The following is a 12,540-nucleotide window of genomic DNA, read 5'->3' as shown; positions in this document are numbered from 1 at the left end:
GAGTGTTGTGTAATGATGTCCTCTGGCTTTAATAATGTAGTATGAATAATAAGTAAAACCAATTCTGAAAAAAAAAAACATTCTGAATTCTAATACCAATTCTCAAACTGTGGACATGAAATAATTTAGTTTTTACTTCTTTGGCTTTTTGCTCTGTAAAATAAGTGCTCTAATGTTTCTCTGTCTTCTGGAGGTTATTGAGGGATATGGAACATAACTGTAAAACCTTTCCAGTGAAAGTAATTGCATTTCTTTAATAAGGTCTGGCTACTTGTTAGCCATCTGCAGTAGTTAGAAGTGCTTTGACATTGAACAGAACTGTATGTGGAGCTTCATAATTATGAGTAACATATTCCTCTACCCCTTAATGCCTCTTAGATGACAGTCCAATAGATGGCCAACACAGAGTGCAGTTGTCAAAGAGCTCTGTAGGTTAACAGCAACAACAACATTTTTACCTATACTTTTTAAAGTGTGGTTTTGAACTTCAAACCATTTGGCATTTTAGTTTAGGCAACAAGAAAGCTGTTCAAATTCAGATGGAATAAGAACAGTGTTTGCTGACCTTTTACTGAACACTGTTAACAAGGAAACTATTTAGCCCTTTTACACACAGTTATGGGTGGAAGAACAGATTTTCACATCAACCCATGTATTCTAGTTGTGTGTGGAATCTATGAGATGAAGTCTTGAGAAGTATTGACAACCTGTCCTATTTAAAAATGCATGACAAAAGAATTTCTACAAATAACTATTTTCTCAGCAAAGAGCACAAAAGATCCAATGCTAGACACATACTGAACCACAAATGCCATGACTGAACTGGAAATTAGTAAACAGTGCTATGTATGACCAAGATGTTATTTTGAAAGGACAATGTGAAGAAACAAACACCCTTGATTATTCTATTCACACGAGCAGCGTTCAGTTAGCATTGTCATTGTTAAGAGCTGATAGTAAGGACGGTGGTGAAAGTAAGCTTAGAAGTTACAGCACTTAGTCTGTTAGTCAGAAGGAGATACTGAATTTTAGTGATCTATGCAGATAGTTAAAAGCATGCAGTGTTTCCATCACAGCAAAGTTTTTCAATCACTACAGATTGGAGAGTTAAGGATCTGCACTCCTTCATATGTGCAGCATACATCCTTTTATGCACTATAATCCTTGAGCTTCCACTTGAGAAAGCTATGGTTTATCCTAGAATTCGTAAGCAGGAATAGTTTACTATGAAAAAAATAAATCCTTTAGTCACTTAAACCAGACAAACCTGGTCTTTCCTCTACAAAATACAATTTCAAAGGACCATGATAATACCGACTGCCGAATTTGGCAGGTGACCTCATTGAGCAGATGATAAATCTTGAGATAAATTTTTGAGAGGTAAAAAGCAAATGAAAATACAGCAGAAGATGAAATATTTGAAGAAAAAAAAGAAAAGACTATTGTGAGATTTGTGTGATTCTTCTCTCTATCATCACTTGTATCCAACTACACGTGTAAAATCTGCATTACATTATCCCTTGAGAACTTCAGAAACTTCAGAATACTTCAGACTCTCTTGCCCTGGTGTGTTAAACTGTACAGAAAGTGGAACTGTCCTCAAAAGCAAGAGGTTTTTAAGAGGAATAAACAAAACAAAAGAAAACAAAAGAAAGAAAAAAAGAAAAATGAAAATCAGAAGTTGAGAAAACAGAGACAGCTTGGTCATGCAGAAGAGAACACAGACCTGAAAAGAACCTCAGCTTCTTTATTTTCTGTGCCTTATCAATCAAACCATGCTGATCTCATTACTACTCTACTCACAGTCTAGGAATATTAAGTAATTTCTTCTACCCTTCTTTGCATCACTGTGCTTGTCTTCAGAATACGCAGTGTATTTCTCAAAGCACCCAGAACAACCAACAACAACAAAAAGCACCTGGTAAAGAAGTTCAAAGAGTAACAGCCAAATGATAATTGCCTTGCTCACATGTAACCATATTTAAGGCCATACAAATGTGACCATTAGGCAAGCACTAAGTATGTTTGGAGAAAAAGTGAAAAAACAGTACAAGAGTAACACTGAGAATCAACTATGATAGTATACTGCATCCTACCCATCTGGCACAAAAATGTGTATAATTACTCCATAAAAGGAGTAAGTGCTGAGTGGATTTTAGTGAAACAACAAATAACAAATACATTTTCTCTGTTGCTCATAAATCTTTCATATATACAACGTAATTTTTCAGGTGTGTTGAATGTTTTGCCAGTGTTTCATTCAAACCAGCAGTTACTGATAACCCGCCTATCTTCATTTCAGCTGGGACAGTTTTTCTTCTCAGTGTCTGGTACGATACTGCATTTTGGTTTTAAAAGAAAAATAATATTGATAATACACTGATGTTTCTAGTTGTTGCTGAGCAGTGCTGCACGGAGGCTGTTTCAGTTTTATATTTCTCCTACTGTACTACCAATGACAGGGGGCCCAAGGAGCTGGGAGGAGACAGAATCAGGAGAGCTCATAGAGACTGGCCAAAGGGATATTCCATACTGTATGATATCATGATGAAAGGAAAGTTTGGAAAGGAGTGGGAGTTCAGCTCTCACTTTTACTTCCATTGCTTGGGGGCTGCCTGGATACTGGTCAGCATCTGGGATAGCAATTGCTTGTGCATCACTTGTTATATATGTTTGAGCATAGAGAGAGAGAGAGAGAGAGAGAGAGATAGTATATATATACTTGTTTGTCCTAACTATTATCTTGTTCCTTTCCTCTATCTTAGTAAATGATTTTATCTCAACCCACGAGTTCTATCTACTTTGGTTCTTATTTTTTATTATCTCCCCATCCCACTGAGGAAATGGGGGAATGAGCAAACAACTGTGTGGTGCTGAGCCACCTGCCAGGTTAAACCACAACACTGCTTCAGGAGGGAACTGAATTCAAACTTGCCTACTACACATAGATCACTCTGAAAGTAATGCCTCCTATTTATTCCCATGGAAACTACAACTACAAAGAACACAATAACATTACTTCTTAGAGCAAATTCTCAGCTACAAAACACTACCTTTCAACAGAGTCACCACCATTAGCTGCACATTTTGCCGGTGATGAACAAGAGCCTGCATGCTGTATTTTTAAAAATCTGCATGGCTGTCTGGAATGTGCCATGTCTTTCATGTCAAAGTTTCCACTGCTGAAATGCACTACCCACCATCTCACTGTGCTCACATCCACTGTTTCATCTCCTTAAACATTCAGCAAGCACTGATGAATATCAGTGGGTGCTATTTTTTTCACATAGTTCCATACCTTTGCTTCATGTGCACTTCCATGTCTGATGCCACTTTGTCAGACTGATTTTGTGATTCCATCTAGCACATGGCAATAAAATGTAACAGAACATTCAGCCTCTACTGCTGTACCACCAACATCCGCCTCTGATGTCATGGGCCAACATTATAAAATAGGACATATTACTTTCAGAGCAGCTGTCATAGAATGCCAGCTTTTAGGTATCTTAATTCCTGTGGTCTAATCCTGCAAATGTTGAAGTCAACAATATTTCACAGCAAGCTTGTCTATTTTCTCAGTGGCTTTCCTGAAAATAACCACAAGATGTCTTCAAATTTCTTTCCTATGTCTTGACATAATTTAGACACAGAAATCATTCAAAGGGTTAACAACTTGAAATCTATTCAACATTAAAAAATAAGTTTGAAAATTACCACAAGTCACTTGGAAATTAAACTCGCCTTCCCATTTTCTTTCCAGTATGTCCTATTTCACCATCATGTTTGATGTGTTTATGTCTCCTTTCTAGCTATGGAAAGACTTAAATAAACTGTGTAAGGCCTCATTAGATGGAAGCATTAGAAATGACTGTGAAAAAAGTGTTTCCCCATTTACTGAAAATGTAAATTGACAAGGACAATAATTGTTTTTCCTCAAACCCTTTCCAGTTGTGGTTACTAAAGACGCCATTTCTAACAGCGGTAGGCAAACAGTTTTTGAAGACAAAGTATAACTTGAAGTTGATGTCAATTTTTTTGGCACAACTTGTTCAAATATATGGACTTACATTTAATGTTAAACATGTAAGTGGTCCAACTGATTTCTGTTTGAATACAGATCTAAATAAAGAACTCTGATTTGTGATTCAAACCACACTCATGAAAGAGAAAGAACCACTTTCTGGAAAAATGAAATAGTATAAATCTTGTCTGATGCTCCTATAATTTTTAAAGTAGGAGACAGAAGTTGATTTATTACTTCAAGCATAAGTATTAGAAATGGGAAACTCACTAACAGCCAATTCTTATATCTTTTCAAGTATTTTTTAAACGACTGCAAACTTAGTGTTTTACAAGAATAGCTGTCTTGTATATGGACTTTCTAATCGCAGCATAAAGACAGAGAAAATCCTCAGAGGCTGAAGGTCAAATGCTAAAATGTGACCCTTAATTTCCCCTCCAAATGTTTACTTCTCATTCCAGGCTCAAAAATTTTAAAAATATCTATGGACCCACTTATTTAGTTCTGGAAAGCAATGGCACAATACCAATGATGAAAAGTTAAGTTCACACCTGCCCAGCAAATTTCCATAAGTCTCCACCACTTCACTTCCACTTAAAGTCCCAAAATAGGGGTTAAGTAAGACTTAAGTGGAGCACAGACTTTGGGCTGGCCCTCTGTTCTGGGGCGAGTTCACCATAATGCACAAATAAATGGGAAAATATATATATTTCACTAAGCAAATATATTTTGTGGCTATATTTTCAGTGCCAGACCTAATGTGAAATTACAACTGCTGAGTAATTCACAAGGTCCATTTGAGAAGAGTTTCTTTTCTGGCACTTTGTAAATAGTTCCTTTTGTATTTAATGCCTTTTCTTTTTTTTTTTTAAGTAAGTCATATAAGTCAGGAAGCATTCCATATAAATTTATCTATGCTTCTTTGTCAGAGAAAGACTTGTATTCTGTGATTTTATTAATTATATTTATTCATTTAATCATGACAAAAGCAAAATGCTTCCTCTTTTCTACTGAACATGAAAGTACGTTGTAGCATATTAATTCAAGTCTAGAATGTGCTGTCTAAACTGGCTTTGCTTTTATTTTGAATCTGGATCACGTATTCCCACACAATTCATCTTTAATCTAGCATTCAAATAAGCATAAACATAGTCTTTAATATTTAAATGTGCTTCCTTTGATCTCATGACATCATAGGTGGTATGTCATGATTTTAATACTCGTTTGTTAGCTAGCACAATTTCTATACCCTATGGATAAAAGCGTTTAACTACCTTGTCTCCCAGAAAGGCAATGTATACCTCAACTCAGTGTTTCTTCCTAGTTGCCATACATTTAGACCCCGTTTTCTAAATTCATCCTATTAACAGCAGTAAGAATGGAAATGAGTTTCAAATGCCCACTCGTGTTATCACAAATACCATAAGTTATCCTGAAACAAAAGAAAGCAGAAAGATGTAAACTGAAAGTAGTTAACCACATTTTATTTCTACCTGGTCTCTAAGGCTTACCAATTGTATTTTAATTAATGTATTGTGATTGCCTGTTCATTTATCACCTAGGGCAAAAAATAAGTAGTAAAAGCGTATTCTCCTTGCAGATGCTTCATACTATCTGCTGGTTAGTTTATCTTCAGGCCAAAAATTCTGTGTGGGATTTAAGGTTTCAGCTTTTGAGAGATTAAAGATATAAATTGCTAGTAAGTGATTTCTGACTGTTTCTCAAATGATGTTTTCCTCAGTCTACAGAATTTGCTGCTTTAGACATTGTTTCCAAAATACTCAGGCACAGACATAACTTTACTTCCAAGAATAAATGCCAAAAATACTTAATCACATTTACAACTTCATTAATGTGGATAACATTCCTAATGCTTCCTGAATGCTTTTTGAGTCAGGAGGTTAAAATATTTTCAGATGATCTTAATACTTGCAGTTATCAAGAAAGGCAAAAGGATTTGAAGACTATTTATAATTGAGACAATTATGGAGATCATTAAACTTACAAGAAAGCCTTCCAAGTTTTCATAGAAATGATTTTTTTTCTGCACATCTTTCTCAGAAAAGCTCTGTAAGCATCTAATAAAATTAAGTGGGAGAAAATATTCTGATCCCTGTATTAACACCTCTGCTTCCTGTGGCTTTCAAGCCATGGTCCACAGAATCAGTGGGTCTGCAGTCCTCTTGTAAATGCTTCAGATCAAATTACTTAGAAAACCAAGTCCGCTTTCAGCATACCTGAACAATTTGTATAGGATTCTGCGCCTCCACGGGAAAATTGTAAAGGGTCCTTCAACCACTGCCTATTTTCTGTGGTCACAATAGGTTTAAGTATGGCTCATACTTGCATGTTCTTAAAAAAAAACTACTGACATATGAAAGAATACTAATCCTAAGAAAAGCTTTAGGCCATAACACATTTCAGCGCAGAAAATTTTATATAGCTCTGTGATAATCTGAATTGTCATATAGTTGCTCTAAAAATTCATTTCTTTTCAATTAAAAAAATGAAACAATTTACCAAAGTAATAGCATAATGACAGATAATCTTTATGAGATTAAGCATCAGACATTGAGATCCAGCTCAAGAGGGAAGACATTTCTGAAATGCCCTCTAGACACAGGGATTAGAAGGCAAACATACCTGCAGGCAAGCCAGCATACCACAAACTGTCTGTCCACCAACTATCAAGAAGAAAAAAACCAAAACTGTACTTATTTTCGAAGTAATAAATGTAATTGATATATTCAAATTGTGCAGTCTCTGAATTCCAGCAAAGTACAGGTTCCCAGTAAATACCACTTCTGGAAGTGCCATGCTGTTAAGGACCTTTATTTTTCCAAAAAACAACTCCACCTTAATTCATTTGTAAGTATTTTCTAACCCTGCTTAATAAGCCAAGATGTATTTATAACAAAATAACCTATTTCCAGTGAAAAACATACTTGGTTTAATAATTTATATCCACTGTATCATACATTTAGGAAGCTTGATAAAAACTGCCTGGGACAATGCCTCTAACCAAGAGAAGAATTTTTATACTGTTGTTTTGGCAGTCTGCTGTGTGAGATCGCTAAGAGAACTGAAAGAGAATCACTCTTGTATTTGTAAGAGAAGGGACAAATATAAGTCAAAAATGCAGAAGTATTCCACAGAGAGATGGAATACGTATCAAGTTTGAGCATGACAATGCACGGATCGTTTTTTAAGGGAACGTAAAATGATTAATCTTTAGGAAGATGAAAAGGGTAATGGATTCGGCCATAAAAGCCATTCAGTTTTCTGACAATAGCATCTAATTATACTTAATAGCTTCCAAGAGCTACAAAGAGCCTTCAACAACAGTGTGGGTAAACAAGACAAGACAGTCTAAAAGAAACAGTTTTACTTGAAAACTTTTCTGCTTTCTAGGAAGCGAACATGTGCTATGCAATTCTAGAGCTTTGAAAGGAAAATATAGCAAAAAAGGAAGGAATAAAATAAATTGCTTAAATGTAGTTGCAGCCAGGCATTTAGGAAGTCTTGAACCCTAGGTGTGCAGTAAGACACTCTCTGTCCAGCAGGTTTGCCAGCCAGAAGACTGAGTCCCTAAGTGAGCCAAATTCATCTCTGATTAAACTTCTCTGAGAGTACTGATGACATACTTCCCCTTTGCTGATCTGCACTTTGATCACACTGTAACACTTGGTGGATAATAGCTATTTATATCATCTCTGTATATCACTTATCTCCCTGGTGCAAAATAAAGTAATAAATAGGTGATTCTGTAGCTTCCTACTCGTGGGATCAGAGTTTGTTCACATACTGGAAGCTGGGATAAATGTAAAGCTATTAAGCTGTACCGCACGTTTGTGAGATTGGAACCTTGTGCTACACAGGTAGAAGCTGATCATCATAGCTTTAGAACAGAATTTGTCAAAGCATGAATATACTGGCTTGTGCAACTCCCATACCTGAAAAATAAAATCAGCAGCATAAGACCACCCACAGTATTAAGTTTATAAGTAGTGACTATACACCTAGTTCTACAAACTATTTATTTTGGTGGTAATTAACAAAGCACTGAAGAAATGAATTAATTATAGTATATATAAGTATATATGTTACTTGATACCTTGCATAAAACAAAATTAGGTTCTGATTCAAAGCCAATTATCGTCAGTAGAAAGGGCTTGTAAGGGTAATAAGTGGTTGAGCTGGTGATCTGTGTACAAATACTTGAAAAACAGATACAGAAAGTTTTGTCAGAAGCGATCACGCCTAGCAATTTGAAGTGGAGTGTGCCTCTGTGCTCTGTGAGAGACCAAGCTAGCTAACATCTAGCACTGCTTCTTTCAGTACCTGTGAGGAATTTGCATATTATGAAGCAAAACAAAACAAAAAGAGAGAAGTAAATTAAGATTAGAAAACAGTCAAAATAGGCTCAATGAACGTTTTTTGGCTTGACAGAATAAGTTTACTGCTAAGTAACCAAAGCACTCACAGCACAGCCAGTTCACAGCCAGTTGTTGTACAAAGATTCAACTAACACAAAGCATAACATTAAACATTATGGTGGTTTTTTTTTCTTTTCAAGTTCTAACACATCTCAACAATGTAGAACGTTAAACCTTTTTTATCAAAAGAAATCAATTCTATCAGACTGCTCAGGTGTACAGGATATCAGTTCAGCGAATAAAATCTGGACCAGCATGCAGTCGGGTAACTCATAACTTGTCTCATCAAATCCAAGATGTTTTATGAAGGAGGTATTCCTTATTAAATATTTATAGCTTGCTACTTAGACAGTAAGTAAAAGACAAAAAGCAAACCAAAACATTCCATGCAAAGCAACAGAGAAGATAGTTTTGAAACTAAAACAATGTTTCCACCACAGTAAGACATCACAGAATTATCGCCAAGCAAGATCTCCAAGTCAACAGCTTTTCTGCAAAACCTTCTCTAAATGCAGAAGCATTGCTGTCACCATGACATGCCTGAATGGTATTTTGCAAACTACTGCCTGTTTCAGACTCACACAAACACAAAGCTGTGCTTCAGCAGAAAAAAAACCAAAAGGACTAACCAAACTTCTCCATGGGGAAAACAAATCTGACATAGCAGTTACTATTAATTAACATTCTTATTTGTTCAATACTACTTCCAGTTTCCAAAGGAAGTGTGACAGGCTGAACTAATAAAATGCTACTTCTCAAAGCCGCTAACCTCCTATTTCCTGGAAAAACAAGCTACCCTTCGATTCCATACCATGCACTAGGGTTCAGCAGAACAGCAGAGTTAACTGCATCCATCGGTTACAGCTATGCACAGCCTTTTTTAAAAATTCAATACTTTAAAGACCTTTTTAAAGGCGTTTTCGTTATTTTTCTGCCAAATGAACCTCAGGAAGAAGCAGCAGAATAAAGGGACTGTGTGACAGATGGTCACCAGAAAGCAGGCGACCCCTGAAGCTTTCTAGCTTGCTGTGAGTCAATTATTAATGTGGATTTCTCTTCTTACCGCCCCATCCCATGCGGAGAGGAGCGGCAGCAAAGCCTCCCTCAGAACGCATCCATCCCCGCTAAGTGACTTGCGAAAGAAGCAAATCGGCAGCGGTGAGCAGATGGTGCAAAGCTCAGGAACTGGAGAGGAGACGAGAGGAGAAGTGAGCCCGCGGAGATGGCGCGTCCGAGGCACAGAGCGCAGGACTTACTGACCCGAGCTCTCCACTGGGATGTACCGTGGGAGCTGCAGATCGCCTGTGCTCTGCATCCCCACCGCTTTGTTTATCGGAAAATATTCAAAATGGAAACCTGACTCCACTTCTAAAAATAGCTGAATTTACTGAGTTTCAACTTGAAGTCCCACTGCTGAAGTGTGACAACGGTACGCAAATACCTCGTCTTATCTCCAAAAGGCAGCATGTCAAGCCACTGGGGGAAAGCCTAGACGAGCTCTTCGGGTCTTTACATTAGCTCTTCGCAAAAATAAAGCAAAACCCAATAAAAATAAAGAGGGCAGAGCAGGGCACGGAAGATCAACCACCGCGAGCGCTGAGCCGCGGGGAACTCGCCGCTCTGCCCGCCCCGGGCCGCAGCCCCGCTCCGCTCTGCCCCCTGCCGGACTGCGCGGCGCCGCTCCCTCCCCCGCTCCGCCGGCCGCCCCGGCCCGGCCGGACTCGGCGCTGCGGAGCTGCGGAACCCGCCGCAGGAGCCCCGGGTGCCCGCCCGCGGCTCCGAGAACTGCTCGCCCCGCCGCCCGCGGCTCTCGCCTCCCGCGCCGCTTAGCCCCGCGCTCTCCGTCCGGACGTCAGAAAAACTGAGGAGCTCGCGGGTCGAGCAGCACTTTGTTTTGAGAGGACCGAGTCGTGGCACGCCCTCCCCCCACCCGCTCGGAGAAGACGTTATTGTGAGGCTCCCGCGTATTTCTGTCCAACTCGCAGGGCAAGGGGAAGCGTACTGCCCGCCGCTCTCGAGAAGTTGAGCGAACCCATTTGGGAACAGCCCAAGCAACGCGCGACTGGAGCGGGGCTGCGGGCAGAGCCCGGCGCTGGGACAGCTCCTTGTGCCGGAGGGGTACCGCCGCTCCGCACGGCCCCGCACGGCCGCAGACGGCCGGGAGAGCGGGAGGAGCCGGGCAGCGTCCGCCTGGGAACGGCGGTGGCAGCGAGACGGAGCCGCTCCTGCCTGGCTTCAGCTTGGGTTCCTTCGAGGGTGGGGGTGGGGGAACAGCTTTTTCATTTTCTTCGGAAGCAGCCAAGGGAAACCGAACAGCGACTTTTTGCCGGCAGGGAAGGATCTGTCCCTCTCCGCCGCCTCCCAGCCTTACCTTGTGGCTTTCCTGACAAAGTAGGAGCGGGTGAAGTCGCAGTGATCGTCCAGCCACGCTTCCACCGCTTCCTGCTCAGGCGAGGGGTGGCAGCTGCGCTCCATGCTCCGCTCCGCGGCCGCTCTGCCTCCTCTCCCGGCCGCCGCCGCCGCCGTCGCTTCCCCCGTGAGCGGGACTGGGGGCGCGGGGCTCCCTCCTTTCCTCCTTTCCTCCCTTTCTTCCCCTGCCGACGGGGCTCCCGGCCTGCCGGGGCCGGCTCCCAGGTGCTCGCCCGGCTCGGGCGGCAGGAAGCCCGCGTCCGGCCCCGGCCCCGGCCCCGCCGCCGCACCTCAGCGCATCCCCGGCCGCGGCAGGCAGCCGGCTCCACCTCCCGCAGCGCCCCGGGGGGCTGCCGCGCCCCCGCCCCGCCCGGCTCGGCTCGGAACGGCCGCAGAGCACCGGCGGCAGCCCCCCGGCTCGAACTGGCGATGCCCGGCGCTGGGGAGGGCGAAGGAGGCGTTTGTGTGCGCCGGGAGTGCTTCGGGATGGCTGGCTCGGGCGGTCCGCGCGGGGCAAGGAAGAGCGCAAAGAGATGAAAAAGTAAGTCGTTCTCCGTGAGTCTGACAAAGGGACCTCCCTTCAGTTTTTCTCCTTTCAAGATGTGGCCTGCTTAAGCCTGCTTGAAAAAGTGGGAAAATAGAAGCCGCCTCGGAGTGTTTCACGGTTGGGTGTCAGCCTGAATACGAGTAGGAAAGCCCTGGCTTTTCGATCCTTCATCCACAAAGCCTACAGTGAGGCTTTTAAATTCGTTTGAGACCATGAATGAACACAGCCTAGCTTTGAAGATGCTCCAGACTCACGGCTGCTTTTTTTTTTTTTTTTTCTACTATTGGAAAGCAGCATTGAAAACCTGGGTTAATGCCAAGCATCGCTTCTATGTCTTATGGTTCCACTCTGTGCTATACATGTGCACATATAATAATTTACCAGCTGCATTCACAAAAGAGTGTACACAAAATAGAATGTGTATATATTGTTTCCTGTGTCATCTATGTACATAGAGTGTCTTTGAAGTAGCATGCATGTCTCTATGGAAAGGAATCTTTGGGGTCTTTAAAATGACTGTCTGATACAATAAACTGAGAGACTGTGAGTTTGTGTGCCCTTCTTAAAACCTCTCAGTGTACATGGGGTGGTGCACTTCAGATGGAGTACGCAGCCCCACACACCTCCGCAATACTCTGCAGTGCTTCTAGAGCCTTGCCTCCAGCTCCTGGCAGAAGAAGTGGGATTCTGCAGTGTGAGCAGAGGCTGCAGCAGGAACTTCACAGCAAAGCGACTGAGAGCCTGTCTGTGAGCTGGGGGGGAACTGTTTTCTTCCTTGTCTTTGTGTAACATCTGTCTTCTGGCTGTAAGTATTTGTGTAATATGAGGCACACTGAAAGGGAAGGTTTACATCAACCTTATAATCCTTATAATTCAACTTGGAAAACAAATCTCAGAAGCACACGTGGTGACCAAAGAGCAAAATGTGAAGATAAAGTATAAACTGGTTAAGGCACGCTGCAAAAGTCAAGCCACTATTCAAGCAAAGAGGAATCTTTCAACGGGGACATTCAGAATGCAGTAAACCACAGAAGCAGACAACATGGCAATAAAGGTGCGTGGTGTTTAGTGTCAAAACGTGAAAAGTATGATCTGTCAGAAAAAAAATAAACTTGTCACGTAACTCA

The 12,540-nt window shown here is 41.3% G+C and overlaps 1 protein-coding gene and 1 long non-coding RNA gene across 7 annotated transcripts in view; one reads left to right on the top strand and one right to left on the bottom strand.

The window, feature by feature from the left end:
- PDE5A (phosphodiesterase 5A) overlaps positions 1-10,964 on the bottom strand; it is a 63,883-nt gene extending 52,919 nt beyond the window's left edge. For 2 of the 5 annotated variants that reach the window (XM_085222840.1, XM_085222841.1), the window contains exon 1: positions 10,829-10,964. In XM_085222840.1, the coding sequence (XP_085078966.1) occupies positions 10,829-10,932 (104 nt within the window). In that variant the 5' untranslated portion in view covers positions 10,933-10,964. Of the gene's footprint in view, positions 1-9,520; positions 9,661-9,717; positions 9,847-9,898; positions 10,039-10,828 lie in introns of those variants that run through there. The other 3 variants (XM_003205710.5, XM_085222842.1, XM_010709943.4) reach the window with 3 other exon arrangements.
- LOC109367301 (uncharacterized) overlaps positions 1-12,540 on the top strand; it is a 59,353-nt gene extending 46,813 nt beyond the window's left edge. For both annotated transcript variants that reach the window (XR_014883024.1, XR_014883023.1), the window contains exon 3: positions 8,898-12,540. This is a non-coding gene — a long non-coding RNA (uncharacterized LOC109367301). The remainder of the gene's footprint in view (positions 1-8,897) is intronic.

Source organism: Meleagris gallopavo, chromosome 4, assembly GCF_905368555.1.
Source record: "Meleagris gallopavo chromosome 4, MGAL_WU_HG_1.1, whole genome shotgun sequence".
In the NCBI taxonomy this organism is placed as follows: Eukaryota; Metazoa; Chordata; class Aves; order Galliformes; family Phasianidae; genus Meleagris; species Meleagris gallopavo.
The sequence above is the reverse complement of the archived record's forward strand: the minus strand, read 5'-3'. Positions and strand labels throughout refer to the sequence as shown.